At 42.2% G+C, this 25,675-nt stretch overlaps 1 protein-coding gene across 1 annotated transcript; it reads right to left on the reverse strand.

Moving 5' to 3' along the window:
- Positions 1–439: 439 nt before the first annotated feature.
- Positions 440–23,105, reverse strand: LOC147034062 (uncharacterized). The gene is made up of 5 exons (XM_085876001.1): positions 22,947–23,105; positions 16,585–17,010; positions 8,783–9,160; positions 6,709–6,761; positions 440–3,846 (listed from the first exon to the last, which is right to left on the reverse strand). Exons 1-5 carry the CDS (start codon positions 23,029–23,031, stop codon positions 3,715–3,717), a joined length of 1,074 nt encoding a protein of 357 aa, XP_085732127.1. The 5' UTR covers positions 23,032–23,105; the 3' UTR covers positions 440–3,714.
- Positions 23,106–25,675: the final 2,570 nt, after the last annotated feature.

Consider the following 25,675-nt stretch of genomic DNA (forward strand, 5'->3'; position numbering starts at 1 on the left):
AAAACTGTAGAGCATTGAAAGAGCTGACACATGGAAAGACTGGATATTTTTCACACTGTAGAACACGACTTCGAACCCGAATCGGAAAACAAACTTGCATTTTAGCATGACTTTGCCTCCAAATATGAAAAATTGCACGGAATCTCGTCCACAAGTGTGCAATGCACACAGCAGAGTAAGGTACGTTGTTTTAGTGTTTTTGCCTGTTTGGCAATCAAACAAAATTGAAAATAATTCCAAACAGGAAGCATACTGTTTTTAGGGACATTATAAAGTCCAGAAACAACATGCACGAATAACTAATTTAACGTGTTAAATAAGGTGGTGTAAAAGATGGTGCATCAGCAGTGGTAAACTTTCAAAAAAAATGTCTTTGTTTTTTGTCTTCAGTATTTAAAACTTTCATTTTATCTCAATTGAATTGTAAACTTCAACACTGTAGAACAAAAATCACTTTATTGGCACTTCCAAAAACCTCCAGTTTGTCAGTACTTGGACAAAATATCACGCCATCTCGACCAATCAAACTTTCCGCTCGCGCTCTCAGCGTTGGGGAATATGGAGATTCAGATAATCATGGCTGGAAAGAAATATAGATCGTGCTCAGAAACGCAAAGCATGAGCAGAAAATATCCATTCCTTACCCTCGTTTCTGAAGATTGCATGAAGTAAGGTATTCCATGAACTCTCTAGTTTCATTCTTTTTAATGTCCAGGTGAAAAATGGAAATTTTTCATTTGTTGGCACTTCAATTCAAAAAGCTTGCATCACATCACTGTTGCATTAGCATTAAACATGTGAAATGAATTAGGCATAAATTATAGCATAAAACGACAGCACAATGTAAGTGGAGAACAAAGGCAAGTGCCTGAACGATTAAAACATGCCTGCGAGGTTGTAAATGTTGTTCCTGTTCCCCTTAGTTAATAACAATGTTAAAAGTAAATAACAATGGTAGGTTAAAATCACAATCTCTCTTTTTTTGAGATAGCATGAGAAAATAGCAGAAGTAAGCTAAATGATTTTTTAAAAACCATACATACAAGGTCATTCGTAATGGAAAAAGAAATAAAAATACAACCGGAACTCCAAGGACAAAGACCTTTATAATGATATGGGTTTTATGGTCCTTGGTTGTGCTTGAAGAAATTAGACCACCATGCACATCAGAATCAGTGATATCATTAGAATCAGTAAGAGGAAATCATCGGAAAGACAAAAGGACAGAATTAGTGTATTATTTATATCGATCATAGCTAAACTTTTGATTGTGTTGATCATTAAAGCTACTTTAATGTCTGATATAAGCTACTGATATGTCTGATAAGAAGCCTGTACACTAAACAAGAAGCTACAGTAAGAACAGAGTATGAAGAGGCTGAATGGGTTAGACAGGGGGTGGATTTTCTCCCCTTACTTATTCAATCTGTATAGTGAGCACATCATGAGGAAATCAAACTTGGATGACAAAGTCTGGTGTCAGGACTGGAAGATGATGCATCAACAAACTAAGGTATGCTGATGATACCACTATGTTGGCAGAAAGTAAAGACGACTTGATGAAACTGATGCAGACAGTGAAAAGGAAAGTGAAAAGACTTGTCTGTATATACAGAGTTGTCCAAAATGATGTGCAACTTTTCCAATAGTCGGCATCATTTATTAATGGGACCCTCTTTTTTATTTTCAGGTCACCTGAAGAAAAGGTTGAAAAACATTTTTTCCATCGAAGTTTCAACCATGTCGAACAATTTCTTTGTGCCCCAGCGGACGCTCATTTTTATGTGTTTTTTTTTTTTGCGACTAAATCATATGGTTCTACATAAAGGCAGTTGTATAGGGTCCATCCAAACACAAGAATTCCACAATACATCAAACGTATTGTTGAAAGGTATAGAGACACTGGAAGTGTGAAACACCAAATTAAGGATGCAATGGTCGAAAACCGTCATTGAGAACACCCGACAAGGTAGAGTGGAGGCTGTCTGAAGCTTTCCAAGCTTCTCAAAAAAGGTCGACATGCCGCATCACAGCTCCAATTATTCTCAGCCAAGTTATCAACAACTTGTGTCTGTGTGGCAGTTGTCATCCAGAGGTGCGGTGCTTGGATTGAGCACTTCATTAACTACAAATAAAATCAATCCTTATTGCTTGTTGAAGCATATTTTTCACTATAATAAACAAAAATGTAACTATTTCTTTGTATTATTAGACAATAACAAACAAAATCGACCATTACTAAAAATATTGCAGTAAAATAAAAATTTGCACATCATTGTGGACCACCCTGTAAACCTAAAAAAAAACGAAAAATCTTGTCATCTAAGAAGATCGACGTGTTCAGATTGGGAGACAATCACGTGCAAGTAATGGAGAGTTTTATCTATTTGGGTTCTAAGATTTAAGTGAGTGCAAAATGTGTAGGAGAAATTAATAGACAGCTAGCATTGGGGAGAACAGCAATATCAGTATTGATAAAGATCTAGAAACAAACTAAGTGGAGGTTGGTGAATGCTCTAGTATCTCCAGTTGCAATGTATGGATGCGAGTCATGGACAGTGAAAAAGAAATAAACGAAGAAGATTAACAGTTTTGAGATGTGGAGTTGGAGATTAATGTGAAAAAATTCCTTGAACTGCAATCAGAACAAACAAATCTGTGCTTGAAGAAATTAGACCACCATGCACATTGGAATCAGTGATGTTAAAACAGAAACTGTCATACTTTGGACACATCATACGTGCAGAAAACAAAAGTCTGGAGAAGTCAACTATACTGGGAATGGTGGAGGGAAGAAGAGGAAGACCATGTACGTGCTGGGTTGATGGATGGTGTAAAGGCTGCCACCAATCTGTTGCTGCCAGAGCTTTGGGAAGCAATACAGGCAAGGCATGTTTGGAGAAATTTGACCATGAATGCCACGAGAACTCGGATACGACTTGACAGAAGTAGATAATTCGATGATACACAATTAGCTTCTTTATTAAATTGTTATGCCAGATCTTCTCCAGGCAGTCTTCTGATGTCCATTTTACAAGTTTTGCAGTTTCATACTTGTGGTGTAAACAGGTGTCACACCTTTTATAAAATATAGAAAGAAAATGAAATATGGAGAGCAGGATAATCGGATAAAAAATTTTTTACAATCAGTGCAAGGGTTTTTAAGAGGGAATACCAGGAAAATTAATTGGAAAAATTGCTGCTGGACCTTTTTTTTCTTGAAGTTTAGGGTATGTTATGTCGTGTAATTGTCATCATATTATGGACAAAAAAAAAATCAGCTCATTTGTGAATCCAAACTACAAATGCTCTGCCTCACATTTTTGCTTCATCTCTGTTGTAATTATGTTTTCAAAATGTGATCGAATATTGTGATAACCTCTCATTTCCCCCACTGATTCACTTCTCATGCGAATAAAATTTTGTCCAATGGTGTATGATTTGTTGGTGATCAAAATTGCTAATTGCCCACAGTTGCTTTGATCAGTGATGTCACTTAACTGATATAACGAATTATAAAGAGGAAGCTTGGGTTTGTATGATTCATTTCATGAAATTCACTCATCAATTGATATTAGTTTGTCAATTCGAAAGTGAATATTTTCACAATTTGGTTTTCGATTGACAGACCTCTTACAGAGACCCTCAATTTTTTCTATAGTTTTTTTTGGAAATTTTCCAGACAAAGCTTAAGAGACTTTTTAATAATTCTTATCATGCTGTACAGAGTGTTTCATAGATTGTTTCTTTTCCTGATGATGTCGCACGTAAAATTTCATAAGTTGCTTCTTGTCCTGATGATGTCCCACATACATTTACCGAAGTTGTGTTTTGACTTGGAAGTTCCTGTAAAGAAGAGATATAAATGAACAGGTTTATGAATGTTTTGAAGATGGTAATGATACATTTAAAAACAAGAATATAAGTATGTACTCATTGAACACACAGCTCGCAACTGAACCTTAAACATGGGACATGTATATTTTACATTTAAATAAATAACATTTTAATAATAATTTGATAATAAGAATGTAAATAAATAAATAAACAAAGAATTCACAATTATGAATGATTCCAAATAAATATATATATATATTGCAAAGAATTAATGATTTATTTCTGGTTTTTACCCATTAAGGCAATAACCAAGATGGTAAATAAAAAAGTTTATGGAAAATAATAAGAATTTAAGGTATGCTGATTCAAGGTATACGTCCTGTAATGACCTCAGCCCCTTCGAGAAGTGCTTTGGGTAATGCAACTATTTGCTTCTTATGTCCAAGTTAAAAACTACCAATGTCCTAGTTGACGTGTTCGGGAGATCAATATGCTCACCGGTAGTTCCAAGCCGAGCACAGGTGAAGATATACAACTCGTCTACTTATCAGATGATGAAACAAGGTGCAGAGCAAGGGGTCGATATAAAGTATAGCCTTATTCAGTTGGTTTGTTTTTCCAAATTTTTTTGGGAAAGGGTGCTGTGAGCTGGGAAGGGGTGTTTTGGACTTGGACGAGAGGTTGGGAGGGGGCATTGCGGATTTGGGTTTGGGGTTGGTATAGGGTGTTGTGGACTTGAGCTTGGGATTTGGAGGGGGTTTTGCAGACTTGAGCTTGGGGGTGTTGCATGGGTGGAATATAGTTAGGAGAATGATAAAAAGGTATTGCAAGGAATTAAAAGGAACCTCAATGCCGCGGATGGCCATTCGGCCCATCCCTTTGCAATCCTATCAATGTCTAAGCACCACCTCTATCCTCACTAATTCTCAACACCAACTTATCGAACTCGATCTTAAAGCTAGCTGCTGTTTCTGCTGTCACAATGTCGTATACAGAAATACTAACACGTTTATTTTTACTTTCTCAGTGAAAGACCTCTGCTTTTCTACCAATCTACCATCCTAACTCTTTACTCTAAAAGTGTGGCCTTTGGTCCTGTCAGTATCTATTCTGCTGAAAATGTCTTCTGGACCTCTTATACCTATATCCTTCATTATCATCAACATTTCCATCAGATCCCCTCACAATCACCTCCTCTGTCACGTAAAAGATCCTGTCTCTTTCAAACGTTCCTCACAGCTTAGTCTAGCTTGGCCCCAAATCAATCTAGTTGCTCTATGGCTAAGTTGTCCCATCACTATGGCAGCTATGTCCTTCCTCAGATGCGCCCCTTCCATTCTTCTGATGGACCATACTTTATTGCAGAGCGTCGGGGCTGCCAAAGCAGTTTATTGACAAGGATTATCCTTAATTGTTTGCCATCAGTAGTTATTGAAGGAATTTGTAATTTGGTCAGGGTGTCAGTGATAACTCACCTACTCTTCGTGAAGCACACCGTGGGATCTTTAGCCCTATTTTCATTATTCTTACCCAACCCCAGCACCTCACATTACAGTATGTACTGTAATATATGAATAATTTAAGGTGATGTGTCGGTCGGAGAATGGTGAAAGGTATACAAGTAAAATGGGAAAAGGTAAACGGTATTCATAAATAATTCAAGTTAGTATGTCAGTTGCGATTCTGATCAAGTGTATGTAATAGAGAATTAAAAGTTGCATGTTGTGTGTATATCGAAATTATGTGTGCTGTTTGTGTAAACAAATGTATAAACGAGAAAGCATCTGATAAAGCAAAGCCTGTCCGTTTTGTATTCGGACTTCTTCCGTGTGCTAAACGGTCCCTTCGACCTTTTGACAAAATTCTTAATTCATCTTCTCCATATTCTCATAATAGAGGTTTGTTGAAAATGTGATAACAAAGGCTCAAATGGTTAAAAAAAAAAAGTTATGGCCCGGACAGACACACAGGCGCACGCACGCACGCACACGATTCCAAAACCCTGTTTCCCACTGCGTGGGGGATGGGCTTCTAAATAAAAAAGTCAAAGTTATGGGTAAGCACTGAAAATGGTATAGTTTTATACAAATGCATTTTGGTTTCCGAAAGGATATACAATCCTGTACTATTGTCTCGTGTAAAAAAAAAAAAAAAAATTTCAAAAATTCCAAATTTCTTCCGATCCCAAAATTATTTGATTCGCCTCATGCTCAGATATTATAGCATTCCCGAGTCGAATCTAAAAGAGATTTGTTTAGTCATTCTGGAGTAGAGACTGCAGATGGACAGACAGACGGATGGATGGAGACGACCCCAAATATAAGCGTCCAGCCGCCAAAAGAGAGTTTCCATCGCAAGTCATAAGTTCAAAGGGCAGAGTACATTTGTAACCTGGAGTTACCAAAGCTTAAATCAAAAACCAGTCCATAACATCTGTTCCTACTCTTTTCACCAAATAATGAAAACTATTAAGGTTGAATGATTCCTGAACAGTCAAAGAACACTCATCACATTCCTGCTGATCAGAATATTAATGATATCACAGCACAACAAATTGAGATTGTTAAATAACAAAATACATCATAATGGAGAGAGAGAGAGATTAAAAGAGTAAACATGGTTTGGTGAATTTCCTTGGTGTGTTGGAGGTTCATCATTATCATGTAAGAGGATTACGATAAATTGAAAAAAAGATTAGCATTGGTGCAAAAAAGAACTGAGATCATATTAGTTGATTCACCGACTACATATGTTAAGCCACTGACTTACTGATCAAACCCCCCTCCCCCTCCCCGAAGATTATCTTTATAAGCAAAGAATATGAGAAGAAGAAAAAGAGTAAAAGAAAAGTGTCACAGTGAAGGTACCAACCAGTGTTGTTGGTGAACTTGGAGACACCTTACAGGTAGAAGTATTTTCACAACCTACATAAAGGAAAATTCGTCAAAATTGTTCAAATGATAATATGACGAATTGTGATAATTATAGTACAATAAAATGATGAATCATTCATGTTCATATTTATTTATTTATGGAATGTGATCGGCACATTGCGAAGTCTCAAATCAACATCGCAACTTCGATCACGAGATGTTTGATCAAAATATCTTCAATAAACTCAAAATAATCATTGATATTTCATTACAGTTCACCTTTCGGAAAGTAAAAGCAAAAACATAAAAAAACTAGAAGGGCACTTGGTAGAGCGCTTACATCTGCCACGCAATGCCTGATCCACGAGAACATATCGGGCCCATTACAATTTTGAAACATGCTCTTTATAGCTTTTGGTTCCATCTCTCCATGGTGAAGAATCAGTTTAAATAATAAATAATTATCGTATCCAGATCTTGATTTGGATCTTCACCAAAATTGAATAATTTGTTCCTCGTCGCACTCCCAACCTGTCCACGAAGTTTAGTGTGAATTCATCTATAACCTTTTGAGATATTGTGCTACATATCGTTTTTAACCCGATCCCTCAACGGTGAAGAATCACTTAAAAAAATGCTCAGATCCGGATTTTGTTCGGATTCAGATCTTCACAAAAATTTAGCGTTGCTGTCCTTGGCCAGTCATCTATACGCACAAAAAAAATTCAAAACGATTGCTTTAAAACTGTGGCCAAAAATTGTGTGACAAACAGCCAAACAAGCCGGTAGGCGGCGATGGGTCGCCGAGCATGGAAACTATAAGATATAGAGCAAAATGGATGTCATATAGTGGATAGGGAATCACCTTAAGATTATGCATATCAAATCTCATCCAGTTCAATCTTCTGATAACTACTCGGTATCCATTTGAATGAAAAGTACCGAAAATGCGGTTTGAAATCGGAAATCTCCGAAGTTCGAGGGGGTGCTGTGGGTGAACAAAGATCAAAATCGAAAATCCGGCTCGTTCATCTGTGCACAATGTATTCCAGTCGATTAGTGTGAATTTTCATGACCATCTGACCATAACCCTAGGAGGAGTAGCATTTGGCACGAAAGCACCTCCAGCTCTCGCATATTATCGATTTTTGCACTAATTGACCTTTGACCCCCGACCTAAGCGAAATCGGTCAATATGTCCTGAGGCAAAGTTGTAGTACTCATTGAGTACCATGAACCTGCAAAGTTTCATTCGTATCTCACTTGGTCGCTCGGGGGCCTTCAATTTTCGCCAATTTAAACGCATACCCTAATTGTAGGGGGCACTGTGGGTAAAGTATTCCATATATCACAAAAACCGGAATATATTTGATAGAGCATCACCTGTAGACCATTCGGCCAAATTTCATAACCCTACGTGGGATAATGGCTTTCGGAAATTGATTTCGCGTGAACGGTACCGATTTTGAAGGTTTTTCGGCTGTTGCTAGGGAACCAAAGCGTCCCTAGCAACCATCACAATTTCCAAAGCACTAGGTCATAAGATGTACCTACCACCCGAGTTTGGTCAAAACCCGCCCACGTTTACTACCAATTATGCTGATGACAAACGAACAAACATCCAAACAAACAGACAATTACTGACAATAAGGGTCACCTATTTCAGTGACCCAACAGACAGACAGACAAACGCAACAGACCAACATACTTGGCAAAAAAAAAAAATTCATTCACAACATAAAAACAGATCGGGGTGAAAACATAAACCCCATCCACTTTCGATGATGGAGGTAAAAAAAAAAAAACCCATGGCCCCAGAGTGATTTTCTAACATTGCCAGCCCCCTATTCCCACAGGCCTGATCAGTTACTATCCTATGCCCACCACACCACATGCCACCCCTCACTACCCCACCCCCCACGCCATATGTCAATGCCTCACCCATTTTCTCTCCTTTAACTCCCCAACCATCTCCCTTCATTTGTGCTTATTTTTCTCTGAATGACATCCCAAGCAGTTGTTTAAGTATTCTAGACAATGAGGGTGAAAATTAAAGGATCAGGGTGTTATACCTTTGCGTTTTCCCAGAGTTTTCCTCCTCGAGTAGATCGAGGCAGTGAGTGCAGTGACGAGAATAAGGGCCAAAAACACGATCCCAGCGATCAGTCCAATCGTGACGAACATCGATTCATTATGGATCCCAAGTATGATTTCCACCCGTGTCTCTCCATGGATGTTTGTTCCCATGCAGGTGTATTTCCCAGCTGAAGCAGGTTCGGGAAGATTGATCTGAAGTTTGATTTCTTTGGCATCACTTTTCTTCCTGCTGTAAAGTTTAGCACCATTTGTATCAAGCAGATCCAGGTTTGGGAGTGGAATTCCAGATCCCATGCATGTGAGATCAATGGTTGCATTCCTTAATTGTTTCACAAAACTTATTTTGGGTTTTTCTGGCAAACATACAGAGGGTAAAGGGGAAAAAGAGGGAGAGAGAGTGATAAAAATGTGAGGAACATTGACATTTGAATTGATGAGAAGCAATCCGAGATAATCCCACAGGTTAGGAGAAAAAATATATCCAAAAAAAAATGTAGTTATCTTCTAACAAGCTGTTTACCTACCTTGTGGTGGGTACAGAGGGCGAATTTGAAGTTAAGTACAATCTTTGCAAAAGATAAATAACTCAATAAATTGATACAGCCTCAATTTCAGGGTCTAAAGTGGTTTGCTCCCTCTGTGCGGCAAAACAAAGAGCATCTGCACAGCAATACCTACCTTCTACAACATACTTAATGGATGAATTGTACTCAGATGGTAGTACGTAATTAAGAGACCCACTCACATTGTAGTTCGTACTGTTACATTTGTGGGGAGTTGGGTGGGGAGGGTTAAATATCACCATGGAGCAGATAGGAATGTTTCGAGTAGCATGATCCGTGTACGAGCAGTTAACCATTTTGATGTATAATTAGGGAAATATTAGCTTAAGAATTCTTCTGTTTGAATGTGCACCATACAGGGGCGGTGCGTGGTAATAGTTAGTCAGGGATTATGGTGAAGGAAATTGTGCATATAACCTCTATGTCAACCTCTACCGGGGGGCACCGGGAGACTCGGCATGAGAGTGAGGGGAGTAGCGTTCATTGTCTCCCAAGGGGTGGAGCCATGAACAACTTCAGTGGCGGAGTGATAGACACCTCCCAAGGAGGCAGAGCATTGCCCGGGGAGAGGAGGGTGGAGCTGACCGGGCAGTTGGTAAAAGTCAGAGAGTTGGAGATGACGGAGAACATGGCAGTTGGTTTTGAGAAGAATGGAGAACGGGGTTGTTCTGAGGAGAAAGAGTGTGAGGAGGGTTCTGAGGAGGTCATTCTGCCTGCCTGCCTGCCCTATGCCCATTTCATCAAACCATTTGAAATCTGGAATGAAATCTGAAAATGTTTACAAATCGGCAATGTTTTTGTTTTTTTCCGGATGTGTCGCTTTACCAATCAACTTGCTATCACTTACCAAGCCAATCATCCTAATCAACCATTTTGTTAGAATGCTTGCTTGAATGCGTAAGCGACTTGGCAAGCGCTCCACAAGCTTCGATGTCTCCAAATTTGCAAGGCGATACCACGGCTTGGTTCTCCATGGGGACATCTCCGAAGTTTAGAAAGCAAAATAAATTAGAGGATTACAATGAGATAAAAATGTTTTCAGTGGTTACAAAGCAATTGCATCACCACATCATGACAGGATAGGTATGCACGCTCAGTCAAAGCTGTCTATCCTGGGTTTGTATCCCAACCCAGCAATAAACTGTCACCGCAGTGTTTCACCGGCAGGATGATTTATCAATGCATGTGCAGTCTCTTGGATGGATGTTAAACTGGGTGACATATCTGCCGGAATATCTCTATCTCTATCTCTCTCTATCTCTCTCTATCTCTCTCTGATCCATCCCCTCTCCCTCTCCCTCTCCCTCTCCCTCTCCCTCTCCCTCTCCCCTCTCCCTCTCCCTCTCCCTCTCCCTCTCCCTCTCCCTCTCCCTCTCCCTCTCCCTCTCCCTCTCCCTCTCCCTCTCCCTCTCCCTCTCCCCTCTGTTAAGGGGGCTGTTGTTAAGCATGACGGTTTAGTTCTGAATTAAAAATGGCTTCCTCAGAGTGTAGCATGTACAAATCAGGCTTTTGCCAGGAGATAGCATGGGTTTTAAATGCTCCCGCCTGGTTTTATATAGAACCCGGCAGTTAAAAAGAAAATGTTACTGTTTGGGTGTGTTTTATTGCCCTTCCCCTTGACTCACCCTGCCTTCCCTTCCACTCCCCTCACCCTGCCTTCCCTTCCTCTTACACTGCCTTCCCTTTCCCCACCTCTCTTTATGTTTACCTCCTCTCAAACCAAACCTCCTCGAACCCCCTTGTCTCATGCTGACCTCCTCCCCCTCCCCACTTTTCCCCTTCATCCTTCCTCTCTTTCTCCCATACTCCTCGCTCCCACCTCCATTGCCGGAGTGTATAGCAACATTTGGTTAGACTCCCCCCCCCCTTTCTTGCTCTTTACTCCCCTTCCTAGCTCAACCTTTGTCACCCCCCCGCCCTCCGAGCTCCCCCAGCCATCCGTCCTCCCTCCTCTATCTCCTTCCCTTCTTCCTCTCCCTCCCACACCCTTAATATTCCCTTCAGTGAAGTGACATGACATAAACACATGAGTCCCAACTGTCAAAACAACAAAAACTAAGAAGGGTACTCGGTAGAGCACATACCTCCACCTCGTAATGCCTGATCCACAAGAACATATCGGGCCCAATACATTTTTGAAATATCATGCTATATATAGTTTTTGAGCCCGATCTCTCAATGGTGAAGATCGAATCGAATCTTCACCACAATCGAATCAATTCATCATGGTCAAGCACCCAACCTGTCCACGAAGTTTCATCTGAATCCGTTCACAACTTTTTGAGATATCCTGCTTGATATGGGTTTAGCCCGATCTATCAATGATGAAGAATCACTTAAAAAACTTGTCAGATCCAGATCCGGATCTTCCCCCAAAATTGAATCAATGCTTCCTCATTACACCCACATGTCTGCCAAGTTTCATCTGAATCCATCCACAACGTTTTGAGATATTGTGTAATATATCATTTTTGGCCCTATCTCTCAATGGTGAGGAATCACTTTAAAAATTCTAGTAGTAGGATCCGGATCCGGATCTTCAGCAAAATCGAATCAATTTGTCATTGTCACACACCAAACCTGTCCACAAGATTTCAGCTGGAACCGTCCAAAACTTTTTGAGATATTCCTGCACGTAAACAAACAAACAAATAAGAACACGTCTTGCAGAGCATAATACTTGCAAAATCCATTAAACAAATTTGACCTCAAAAGTAATTATTGGTGGTTGAATTCAACGACCAAATCTGCAACTCCTCTTCAAATTTCATGTGAATCAGATGAAAATTGACAATTTTAGATATTCAGCCTATGTTGACCTCAAAAATAATTGCCTGGTTGAATTCAGTGACCTGAAATATAAATCCTCTTCAAAGTTCAAGCCAATCGGATGAAAATTGAGGAATTTAGAAATCCCACCGAAGTTGTTGACCTGGAAAACAAAATTCTTCTTCCTTATAACAAACTCTACCATGTGGTGAAATTTCGTGGATTGGTTTAAAATTGTGACCTGTAGGCAATAAACAGACAAACAGACATAATAACAAATCGACTAACCAATATACTTTAAAAATCTTCGATTTTTACAAGTAACAAACAGACATATGGGTGAAAACACAACCTCCTTCACCTTCGGTGGCGTCGGGAGCTCTGAAATGTGAAATGTGCATGTGAACCCACAGCAGGAAGTACCGGAAGTCGACGAGTCCTTACAACACGTTCATACCAACAGTCACAGCTCCCACAACCCTCTCCCGACCAACAACATAATTAATAGTAATTCGATTTGTTTTGATGGAACATAACACTTTGCAAAATGATGCTGCTGCCAAAGCAGTTTCATGGCAAGGGTTATACTGGGTGGTTTGCCATTTCCTTACCAGCATTGCTTGTTTGTGTTCAATTCACATAAATGCTGAACACAAAGCAAGGAAGCAGCATGTACCATTTTCAGTCTTTTATACGACTCGGCCAGGGTTTGAGCTACCCACCTCCCAGAATTGAAAAGGACACTCCAACCATCACACCACCAAGTCTGGTTTAATGATACCTCATCGTTTTAAAAGTTGATTTTGAACGTACGTTGTTGCATTCGCAAACCCCAGATATGACCGACCTTCCCTTCAGTGTTAAGAGGCACCCAAACCAGATATGGTGTTTCCCTTAGGGAAGTCGTCCTGGTATATCTGGCTATCACGTAAATATCGCTCGCACAAGCTTGCTGTATTTTTCAGGTCGTGAAGATGTCCTTTGTCGAAAAGTTGGAAACCATTACTATTGTTGGTAATGACACACAGCATCTTTCCAATTGCAGACGTTCATTAAATAAATCACCAAGCCAGCCATGTTCACAGGAAGCACTCCCACAATATTTGGGTAACACGCTCCCGTCCACAGTGATGTGTGCATTGCACTGTTCCACGTCATCAGGAATCTGCAGTACGGGCAGCTGTAATATCTCAGCCCTATCGGCGAGCCAAGAAATTCTCCAACTCTTTAGTTGCGCAGAGGCACACCCCATTTCTCTCATGTACTTTTCCAAGTATTTTGGCTTTTTATTTTAGAAGCTTTGTGAGCCATTTTAGGTTACATTCCATGTCTCACACGCATGCTATATATCAGCATTCCCTGATTACCGCTGTTGCAACCAATCAACTTGCTATCACTTGCCAAGTCAATCATCCTAATCAACAATTTTGTTAGAATGCTTGCTCGAGTGCCTAAGCCACTTGGCGAGCGCTCCACAAGCTTCGAAGTCTCCAAACTTCCAAGGCGATACCACGGCTTGGTTCTCCATGGGGACATCTCCGAAGTTTGGAAAGCAAAATAAATTAGAGGATTACAATGAGATAAAAAATGTTTTCACTGGTTACAAAGCAATTGAATCACCACATCATGGCAGGATAGGTGGAGAGGTATGCACGAAGTATTTTCTCTCGTGTACTTTTCCAAGTATTCCGGCTTTTTTTTAGAAGCTTTGTTAGCCATTTTATGTGACATTCCATATCTCACACGCATGCTATACATCAGCATGCCCCGATTACCGCTGTTGCTAAAGGTTTCTATACATTCGCACAGAGCATTCTGGGGTAGATTTCATCATTTTGAAAGTCCCATATTCTTTGAAGTCAAGTCTAAAGCAAAATCGGCTCAGCAAGTGTGAAAATAAGGCGAAGGCTTCTTACTCATGATGCCATTAACTCGTAATAACTTATCTCAGCAGCACCGAGAGAATTTGTATATCGAGAATTTGTGTAATGTGTACAATGCAGTATTCATATCTGTAGAGAATTTGTACAATTTGTACAAATGGAACCCTGAGTTTCCTGAATCGTACACCTTTCAGTGGAGAACTTGCTTCGGTTCCACCTTCGGAACCCCGGCAGAGGTGTGGACAATCCAAGTAGCTACAACCTCTGTCTGTTGAAGTTATGACCCTTAGTCCTCCTGGAATGCTTGGGTTGAGATTAGATAAGTAAATAATGAATGATAATAATCGGCCACAGACACATAGACAGACAGACACACAGACAGATACCAAATTGCATGTTTTAGTTTGATGGAAAATCCAAAATGACAATGAGCTTCAAACATTTCTTCAGAACTGTCGTGAACACCAAAGGTTAGTTGATCCTGAAATAGTTCTCAATTAACTTGGTTTATCTTGGTATATGGGATAGTCTGCTTTACTAACCAGTTAATAATTTATCCTTCATGGTTACTTGGATTTGATTAGGAATTGGGGACAAACTCATCTGCTCAACCAACACTGAGACAATTATCCCTTTAGGAATTAAATTGGCACCTGAGTTTCCTGAATCGAATAAATTCTCAATACATATTGTTGCGAATTTGCGCCCGCCGGCGTGTGATCGGCCGCTCGACTCGAATGGCGGCCACCTCGCCCACCGGAACGGACAATTCTGTCGTGACCCTCTCGGAACAACGCCGGGAGCAAGTCACGGGTGGGGGTTTAACCCCACCACGACCGTGCCAATTGCCCACCCGCGCAGGATAGGGTTGCTCGCCAAATTCGATCTACCTAAGTACCTGCGCGGATGGTCGACCGGGCGATCGTACCTCGTCGCAGGCCGACTCCGGACACGAACCGCTTAAGCGGTCCGTTCCGTGCTATCGGGATAACCGAGCGGTGTTATCGTCGGCCTCGATGGTTCCGATTAATTACCAGGGGTATTAAGCCCATGACGAACCCTTTACGTGAAGCAGGATGGAGGGTCAATAAAGAAAAGACGAAGCGAAACGGGAAAACAGTTCACACAATGCACATTTATTACGCGACACACGGAAAGCACACATATACAGCCAAACAGTCAAAATGCACCTATATCAGTAAAACAAAAGAAACAATGACGCACAGTTACTCCCGACTACGCGCACACACGGCAACACTTATGCAGTTCTACTTTACAGACGGCGCCAACACACATTTACTCAAAAGCAAAGGAAAGAAGCCACCCTCATAGACAAAGGGGCAGACGGGCCTGAAGGCCAATATGTGCGCGGGACCTGAAGGAGCGGACAGGTCCGCGAGACCGGGTGGGTCCTACCCGCGTCCTCGTGGAACATTGGCGGACGAGCGCAGACGTGGCCGCGTGGCTGTGCCCCGACTCCGTGCTCCTTCGCGGGTTTCGTTGGCACGACGTTTGGAGTGGGGTGGGAATGGGGCCCCCTTGGTTGCACTATCTCAGCGCGGGGGAAAAGGGGGAATTGTTGATGCTCTGGGGGAGGGAGAATGGCTGGCTGGCTTCGGTCCCGCGACGAGCGATCTCCCACCGCGACCTCGTCGCCGACCGCCGTCCTTCTCGCCTCGGACCCGAGCTCCTTGGCCTCTTCCCCCAACTCTCCTCAGCCGACTGCAGAACCCAACTCGATGCCTTCGCCACCCGACTCCACTCTCTGCCACACTCCGCTCGATGACTCTCTTACCAAAACTCTCTCTCTCCCTTTGCCCCAAAACTCTGCCACCAAAACTGACTCTGCCACGATTCGCCTTGCACTCGGCGTTTTATAGGCCGGCAGGAGAACCAATATGCAAATTTCCGGATCAGGATGAGCTCGGGGGCGGAGCCACGCTCGCCCATTGGACGGAGGAAAAGTGGGCGTGAACCTCCCCTGAGCCTAGAATTTGCATATTTCGATTTCACATGGACGCGCCTGGAGGCGGGGCCAAGCCGCTCCGCGCTTGCTGATTGGACGGATCAGAAGTGGGCGTGTAGCATTCTTGATCCGAATTCTCCCTCGGAAAGGCCGCTATTTGCACTCGCGGCTCGGTGCGTATTTTGAACGAGCCCAAGACAGCCCGACGCTCAGTGTTCACAGGTGGTGCGGGAATGGCCGTAGAAGGAGAGAGGTGAGGGTAGTGGAGGGTTTTTGGTGGTGGGTTCAAAATAAAGATAGAACAGAAAAACGCCTAACTCAAAGCGTCGCAGCCCGAATGAATCACATAAATTCCCTCGAAACAACGGGTTTGGGGCGAACTACACATGTACTTCGAGTTATCTCACCTACGGGCCCTGAATGGTGGTTTGTGAATTTCCACAGCCGTAACAATATATATTTTGGTTCAATGTGAAGGTTTAAATAGTATTGCACAAACACTCAAGATTATTGTATTCATCTTGTATCATATTTATAATCATAAAAATCGACATTTCAACAGTGATAAAACTCCTTGGTTGTTGATTAAAACTCACCTCCAACCACGAGCATGGTTCCATTGTTACCAATGAAACCGTTGTTCGTCTCACTCTTTTTTATGTTACTGGCCAAAAACCAGCAATAATAGATTCCGACGTCACTCAGCTTCAGCTTCCGAATCTTCAAACTCACTTCCCCTGAACTTACATTACCTAAAATATCTGGCTGTTTGGGAGGTTTGATGGTTCCTTCGCGATTTAAATGACTGACGACACCGTTGTCATATTTCTGTATGAAAGACAATCCCTTGGTATCATTTTTTGTCCAGCTCATATAAGTAATCTTTCCATCGGTTTCTGGGAAAGTGAGGTCACAGGGTATAGTGGCATCACCATCCACTGTGCCCAGAACCTCTGGTAAAAAGCACAAGGTGTATGTTGATGAAATTGAACATTTCTTTTCCTTATGTTGAGCAAAAATACCTGAGAAAGAGAGAAGAACAAGAATGGGAAACAGAAAATAAAAGGAAGAAATTGGTAAATAACATTACATGTGATTCTGCGTTAAACTTATTTCATGAATATTGTTGTGGTTCTGCGAAACTGGCATTCCCCCCCGAGGTAATGGCACACAACAAATAGCAGTCCCGAGACAGTTATTTCATTAGTATTCGTTTTAGATAGCCCTTCCCTTATGTGTAGTGGGTTTATTGGACAATGTGCATTGTGAGGGCTTTATGTAGTGTTTTTCTTTCCATTCACTACCCACCTTTCATTCTTTGCCTTGTTTTACTTCGCTACCCACATGAGCTCTCTATTGCACAAGCATGCAGACCATAGTAACAGGGGCAACTCATTTACATATGCACACCCTTTCCCATTCAAACTGTGCACCACTATCCAACGAACGTTCCACCTGAGACTTCATCACATTTGAACCTCAATGTTGCAACATTTCACACACCATCAAGATTCCTTGATAAAAAAAAATCACCACATCATCGAACCACAACTCAAGCTCGCTTACATTCACCATCACCATCACAAACCAACACGACGGTCACCGCTGCGTTGACACTGCTAACATTCAACCACGGTCACCGCCAGTGACCAGCATTTGCTTTTTGGGACTGGCAGGGAATGGGGAAGTGTGGCGAACCATTGCCGACACACAGGTCTGGACATATGGACCTCTAACTTGAGGCACAAATGTGCGCTAAGCACCATTCGACGTCATATGGATAGCCCCAGCGTTCCACTCAATTACGGCCCTCAATGGGTGTCCAGCACCGGTTCGTGCTGGAGAGTGCAACTGAATGTCCTTGCACCATGTTAACTGCAGAGATGGATCGCATAGCAGAGTTCGGGTGCGTGAGGCCATTTCCGCTGCCGAAACCTCGCATGGGCGGAGCAAGTGCTGGGGTAATCGTCTGTACACCAATGAGAGTTCCGGGCACTGCCCCCCCAGGGGATTATAATGTCGTGCTCGGTTCTCTGGCTGGGCATTCTGGAAGCTCATGGTTATTCAGCTCCAGCTCTCAGTTCTCTGGCTGCACATTCTTATTCTTGGGGTCATGGTGCAATGGGTAACAGAGCTTGGCGGAGCAAGCCGAATGGAACGGAGTCCACAACCAAGTTGTCGAGCTAGATGCCAGACGAAGTGCAGTTAAACAGGATAGACAGTACACTTACAGACCTCTTACACTTCTTTGTTAAGCCAATCTTCTCACACGTTTTCTTCTTGGTTTCTGTCTCGTCCAATGAGGGCACACTAAAAGTGAATCAACAATTGCCCGGGCTTGTTGATCCATATGTTTTACATCTTCCTCTTTGCACATCATCTGCCAATCACTGCGCATCCCTCCCACTATGCACCATAGACACCTTCGGTTTTCCTCCCCCCTTCCGCTCCTCAGGGACTGAGTTCGCATTGGTCCATTGACCTCACCTGGTAAGAAAGAGGACAAAAACCACCTCATACCTTCTCTCTCTCTCTGGACTTTATAACTCCCTCAAGGAATTATTCCTATGGTGCCTGTTTTGTTAGCATAATTAAGATTGTATAAGATTAGGATTGGGTAACTCTGCACTCTCTCTTGTGTTTGTATGTAACAGTTTTTCTCCTGCTGCACATCACCAATCTTTTTTTCCCCCTGCTGTACGTATTTTGCTGTGCATTAAAACCTTTGCTTATTGTTCCACATGCCTTTCCTTGCAATTGCTAGAAATAAATTGCTATTATTGTGAATGTACCCAGTTTGGAGTGTCTTTTCCTCCATTGGTCTCGCATTGTCCACACATCGTGTTAGCCAGGAAGTTTTACCCTCCATGATTTGACCTGTTAGCTGATGCATACTTGGCAGCTCCACTCAGCTGCACCTGATCAGGTAAGATTAAGACAAGTATGCATCAAAGGCACGAGCCCCCCTTGATATCGTAATCCAAAGGTAAGGTCACCATGCGAGGTATTGACACTGCCAGGATGGCGGTACCTATCAGCATTTGTGGTTGATTAGCATTCCACCAAGCAGTGGAGTTATCCATGGCTTGTGGACTCAGGACTGTGTGTTCAGGAGAAACTTGAGTGCTTTTTCTCATGGTGAACCTCGAACCCCGGCCTGTAACTATTTGGTGTCAGGAGTGGGATTCCAACTCTGAGCACCAATTGCAAAACAATTTGGTGTTCAGGAGGGAGATTCGGACCTGCGGAGCGATCAGCACATCCCCAAAATTGTAAAAGAGCAGATTAGGGTGAAAATTTTAATAATTACATCTGCGGACAATGACGAATCAAGACGAGCTGATCCAGGTGGGTGTAAGTGAGGAAATGGAGGAAGAACCAATGGTACAGGAGGGTAGTATGGAGGAAGGTGATTTCTTGGGGAAATATTCGGTAGGGGGTGTGGCAAAGACATTGTAATACTTGGGGGCCCCCACCCCGAAATTCATTTCCCAGAGAATATGGTGCACCCTCTGAGCCCACACCCCAGAATAGCAGATCTGACTCAGCAGTGCCATTGGAAATGGACCAATTGGCATCAATGATGAGCCAGATAATGGGTGAGATGAAGGCAGTGGGCAACAAAATTGACATCCGGATGGATGCAATGAGCAATGATATGAAGGCGTTGAGCAGTAACATGGTGGGGAAGAATGATATTGAAGCAATGGGCATTGGAATAATGGCTGGGATAAAGGCAGGGCTGGCAGAAGTAAGGAGGGAGGCCAAAGCGGATGTAATGGCATTGAACGATGGAATCAGGATGATGGGTATTGAGGTAAATGTTCAGGTGAAGGTGGATGTGGAGGTGTTGGGCCAGGAGATAATGACAAGGATTGAGGCGGAGCGAGGGGAGATGAACTCGGTAAGGGAGAAGGTGGATGATGTTTGGACCGCGATGGAAGTGGTGATAAAGCAAATTATGGAAGTTCAGGAAGAAGTGACAAATAAAATTACGGAAGTGATAAATATAATGATGGAAATTAAAAATACACCCATGCGGGAGTGACGGTCATTTCTGCGAGAAATAACCAAACCGCACACCCTTATTAAGTGAAATAGCAAATGCAAGAAAATCTCTCCAATAGACCTTATTCCTCATCCGAGTTCGGAACATCTGAGCATGCGCAGTGCATTTTCAGCCTTAAATTTTGGTCAATTTCTCATCTATCACTAGCTCAAAGTTGCTGAAACTCGGCGATCTGTACTAAAAAAAAATATTCTCTACAAGGTAAAACCAAAACTAGCCTTCTAGCTGTTAAAATAAAAAAGTGTTGCGGTGTTCCGAACGAGAGCCGAATAGGGTCTATTTCCTGACTGACCACACAGCAGTAGCTGTCCACTGGACACCAATCACCAAATTTATATACTACACTCTCTTCTGCACCAATGCCAACGAGTCCATCAAATAATGTCCAGTGGGTAGATGGCCAAGAGTCCATAGAAGTAGGTGGTATAATCACTATCACTCGATGTAGTAGAGTAGGTAGGTCCAGAAGCAAATGGCAGACATTCAACTATGACACAAACCAGTCAGTCAGTGGATTTGATGGGTAGATACGTCGGCCTAGCCTTTTTGTTTTCCAATCTTTTATAAAAAGTGCAACAACAACACTGACGACACCACACTACTCACTCTTACTATCCACATAACAGTTCTGTTCGTTCAGTTCAGAATATTCCAGTGGACTTCACTGGACCAACCGATGACTAAGACAACCGATGACTGTGCACTATATGCAGGAATAATGTTTATTTGTGTACGACATAAGATAAACGCGGAAGGAAACCGGAAATATCGCAATCGCACATGGCGATTATTTGACGAAGCAGTGCTAAACACCGGGAATATCAAAAACACAACAACACCGTAAAAACTTCATATGACTGGACACCTGTCCCGTCGTGTCGGCTGCCGATCAATATTTGTGTCAAAAGAAGGATGGCGTATATCAAAGTGCTGGAAAACAATGGAGATCTCTCTATTGTTTTCCAGCACTTTGACGTATATTAAACACATAACGACATGCCATCCGATATTTTTCGATTCTGATAGCTTCTATGACCTAGGCCTATGGCGATTTGCCGATTTGGTGGGGACATTTGGCTATGAGTGGGGGTACCTAAAAAGCTATGCTATGGGCAGGCAGGTGGGCCGCAGGCGGGCAGGCAGGCAGATTATATAATACGAGTCACAAACCGAGAGTTAACGAATACCCAGCACGAGGACGACCTTTACAAGCATGAGTTCCTGTTACAAGGGTGTAGTGTTCTCGGGTCAGGGGGGATTTTTGGCCAACTTTGAAGTCACGTGACGCGAAAACGAAAGCGAATATCGAAAATCCGGCCAGACCAAATCTAGATATTGTCCCATACATTCATATGCCATAATCAAATTCAAGATAACTTAAGAAATGTAGGAGGAGATAGATTTTGAAAATCGTCATTTTGAAACTGCATGAAGTAATTTTCGCAAAATTCAAAGTCACGTGACATGTATGTATTCAAAGATATCGGTATCCTTTCAAATGGACATGAAAGACAAGGTCAGCTGCTATGCAATGACACCATTCACTAACTTTTACCATGCCCAGTAGAGAATATATAGCCTCATGTAGGTAGGGCAGTTTTTGCAAACTTTGAAGTCACGTGACGCGAAAACGAAAGTGAAAATCGAAAATCCGTCCTGACCAAATTTAGATATTATCCCATACATTCATATGCCACAATCAAATTCAAGATCGCTTGAAAAATGTAGGAGGAGATAGATTTTGAAAACCGTCATTTTCGCATTTTTTGCGAAATTTGAAGTCACGTGACACGAAAACAAAAGCGAATATCGAAAATCCGGCCCAACAAAATTTAGATATTGTCCCATAGATTCATTTGCTACAATCAAATTCAAGATCGCTTGAGAAATGGTGGAGGAGATAGAATTTGAAAATCGTCATTTTCGCAACTTCAAAGGCCTCGTGACCTTGACAGTCATACCATCGTGTACGTCTCATCGACCTCTATCAGGATCATTAATGACCAGATCTCCCGCTTCAACTTCATTGTGGACGGATGGACGGACGGACGGATCGTCACCTCTCCTCTCAACACCCATATTATTAGGTCATGCTCGAAGAGATGACCTAAAAAGGAGGCAATTACTGCCCAGTATGAGACAGTGCCTGCGTTTGATGATTTCACTTGGATTAGTAATTAGTGTAAAGGAATGTACGGCACCAATTAGCATGCTGCCTGATAGGCTCAGGTGTTTCGTTGGGACTCCAGTGGCTTGTCACCGGCTCAGAGCACGAAAATAAATTTGTCGGTGCGATCGCTTTTACGCAGTTTGGCGGGACTTGGACTGGGCAACTGTGCCAGCCTGACGACTGCAAAAGTATTTATATATTTACAACAAATGTTGGCCTTTCTTCTTTATCCATTTTTCTGTTCTTCTTGCTACATTTTGTTTTCTTCTTCCATTCTGATTTATATTTCTCTCTTTGACCATGATGGTTTTGTAACTTGGATAACTGTTACATTTACCTCATCCATAGAGTGATTTCTCCTCATACAATCACAATCATTACAACTACCCTGATACTTCTCAATCATTCTTGCTTTTATGTTATCTGATTGCAGAAAAGTACTTTATCTACTGTTGTTTACCACTATTTATCCAAAATTACTCACAATATAATTACTCACTATATCCCACTCCTCCTTTACCACTTGTTATCCAAATTACTCACAAATTACTCACCATCACTATATATATATATATATATAATCTGTGAGGGATACACAGAAAAAAAAACATGAAATTCATCCATATCATTCTATACCAAGGGTAACTTTTAATACATGGATGAAAATGCACACGTTTAATAAGCAGAATGAAAAAAAAATCTGCTTGCATGATCCTTACCTTGTAAAAGAGCTGCCCAGTAAAGAAGCTGCCAAGGAGGAATGTGAATTAGGGGTGAATGGCGGTAAAACATTGAGAGAGACATCGCAGAGACTGAAATCAAACACAATGGAGATTGAGATTTGTGTCTTGTTATATCACCGAGAATTCAGGAACAAGGATAGATGATGTGTCAACTTCCCAAACATGGATGAGCAGAGAAATTGTGAAAATCTCTTCCTTCCCCTTTGGATGGTTGTACAATTGCCTAAACTAAACCCCAAAAAAAGGATTTCATTTAAACTCAATTTGTAATATACATGCCATGTACTGTATTGAAACAAAGTGAGGAGTTTAAGTAAATTATTTATTAAAATAACGAATACCAGACTCGGTGGCAGAATGGTTAGAGCATCTGCGCTGAATCTAGGTCGGTGGTTTAAACTTGATCCTGTTCGAGTCATACCAAAGATTTTCAACATGGTATGTGCTGCTTGTTTGCTTGATTCTCAGCTTAGAAAAGATAGAGCACGGAAAAGGAACATAGGTTGGCAACCAATGGTCAATATCGTTGGCAACGATTGTGCATGCTTGTTAGGACAAATGACCTGTGTCGAAGTTTCCTTGTAAAGGAATTCGTTTTACAAAGAAGCTTTCAAGATGGAGGATCCAGAAAAGCAATCACCATCTGATACACCATTTTCTGTCTTCGATGCTTGTTGCAGTATTGGGGTAATTGGAGAAATATCATTATGATTGGGGCTGGAGTTGTAATAAGTATGATATGATTTGGTTGTAATCGAAAATTGTTAAATTTTACAATGTGTATATTTCACTTAAACAAAGCCAAGGCTCAGCAAATTCCATTCATTTGTTCTTCAGTCAGGACGGAGTCAGGACTTCAATCAGGATAAATACTCGAAGAGATATCAGTAACGCATGGTGGAAAAATAAATCTCTTCTTCAGAAAGGGGAAGTTCAAATACCACATCAGGAACATATTATCTCTGATGCTTTATATACCCTACCCATTATGTACAAAGGGAGAGAGTGAAGGAGGGGGACAGATTTGAAGGTAAAATTTATTTTACAACAGAATTGTCCAGTATGTGACAAAAATGAATTTTGTCCAACATTGCAATGTTACATCAAATCATCCATTATATCTGGAGCCTGTGGGATCCCTGTGACTGAATCCAGTTTCCTGTTACTGAGTCAAATTTCGATATACTGATGAAGCTGTTGCAGAACCAGGCATTCTTGCATTTGTTTTGATCAGTGATGCTCTCCAAGGCAGACATGAATAACAAAGCTTGTTTACCCCATGTACCCCACCCCATCCCTCTTCCTTCCACAGATATCCTTTTGTCTTTGTGCCCCACTATTTTGTGCTTCCCTCTCCCACCCCTCTTGTTTCCTGCCTTATTATATGTTTCAGTGTATTCGTTTTTACATGAGCCTCGACTTGGTATACAAAAAAAACAAAGCAATCAACACATTGACCAGGCTGTTAAGAACAAAAGGCACTCTCCCCCTTTACCCCCATGGAATCGTTGCACTGTTTACTGTACTAGTTCCCAAGCTGTGGAGAATCAGGTCAGGTTCGATCATTGACCTGCTACAGGTACCATGTAAACCTGTACTAACCTGTTCCATGGTCGGGTTGTCGGCGACTAAACCGTCTCCCCCACCAGGTTTTCTGGTGAGGAGGGTGTTTGGATATGGACACCCAGCAGGATTAAAAACAAAACCTGTCAAAGGGCGGAGGAGCTCCTTGTGAGCCAACAGCCATCCATATCTAGTGCCCAACTGTGTCTGCGGACGTCCTCCTGCAGTTGGGTCACTTCTTATTAGGAGGTTGGTGGCAGGATTTGCGCTCCGCCCTCCGTAAAACCCTTCATTCCGCAAAACGCAAAAACGCAAAAAAATCTGAAAACCCACTCCGTGGGAGTACCTCCTGTGCAGCTTCCCTTCGCAGGGCAGCTCACCGGATGACGGGATTGGGGCAAAGCCTTCGGGACCCCCAATCTTTGATAGGAGGGAAACCACGGGGTAACATCCCTGGGTCAGATTGCGGGAGAGTGTGTCAGAGTGGTGCTGAGGTGTCGTCCACCAGACGGCGGTCTCCTTGGGTTAACCTGAGGCGGTCCCTTCGGGTGGGTGCCTGGAATGTCCTATCCCGACGAGAGGATGATCACCTGTCTCTGTTATCATCTGAGCTCAAGCGTTTGGACATCGGGATTGCAGCTCTCTCTGAGGTTCGGAGACCGGATTGCGGCGAGATAATGGTGGGTGGTTACACCTACTATTGGTCTGGTCGCTCTGATGGTTACCATACCCAAGGAGTTGCTGTAGCTGTGTCCAATAAGCTGACCCCAATTATAATTGAGGTAATACCGGTCAACGAGCGTATTATGAGATTAAGGATTCGTCACTCCCTCGGTGTCATTTCCCTGGTCTCTGTTTATGCTCCGACTGAGGCGAGTGATCTTACCGTGAAGGATGCATTCTACGCCACACTCGAGTCTGTGGTTGATCGGTGCCCCAGACGAGATACACTTCTAGTCTTGGGGGATTTCAATGCATCGACTGGAACTGATAGGGATGGTTATGAGGTGTGTGTTGGTCCCCATGGGTCAGGAACTATGAACCAGAATGGCACTAAGTTCCTTGACTTTGCAAGAAGTCATGGACTTAGGGTGGCTGGTTCATGGTTTCAGCGCCCACAAGCTCATCGCTGGACTTGGTAT

The sequence above is a fragment of the Eptatretus burgeri genome, chromosome 1 (assembly GCF_056783735.1).
Source record: "Eptatretus burgeri isolate ZD-2024b chromosome 1, Ebu_testis_v1, whole genome shotgun sequence".
NCBI lineage: Eukaryota > Metazoa > Chordata > Myxini > Myxiniformes > Myxinidae > Eptatretus > Eptatretus burgeri.

What these genes read in the sequence shown, in the direction of transcription:
- LOC147034062 (XM_085876001.1), bottom strand. Translation starts at nt 23,031, where the DNA reads ATGTCTCTCTCAATGTTTTACCGCCATTCACCCCTAATTCACATTCCT. An exon ending in AACTCTGGGAAAACGCAAAG is followed by an intron (nt 6,762 to 8,782) that starts GTATAACACCCT and finishes TCCTTTATGTAG; the next exon opens with GTTGTGAAAATACTTCTACC. An exon ending in CAAGTTCACCAACAACACTG is followed by an intron (nt 3,847 to 6,708) that starts GTTGGTACCTTC and finishes TCTTCTTTACAG; the next exon opens with GAACTTCCAAGTCAAAACAC.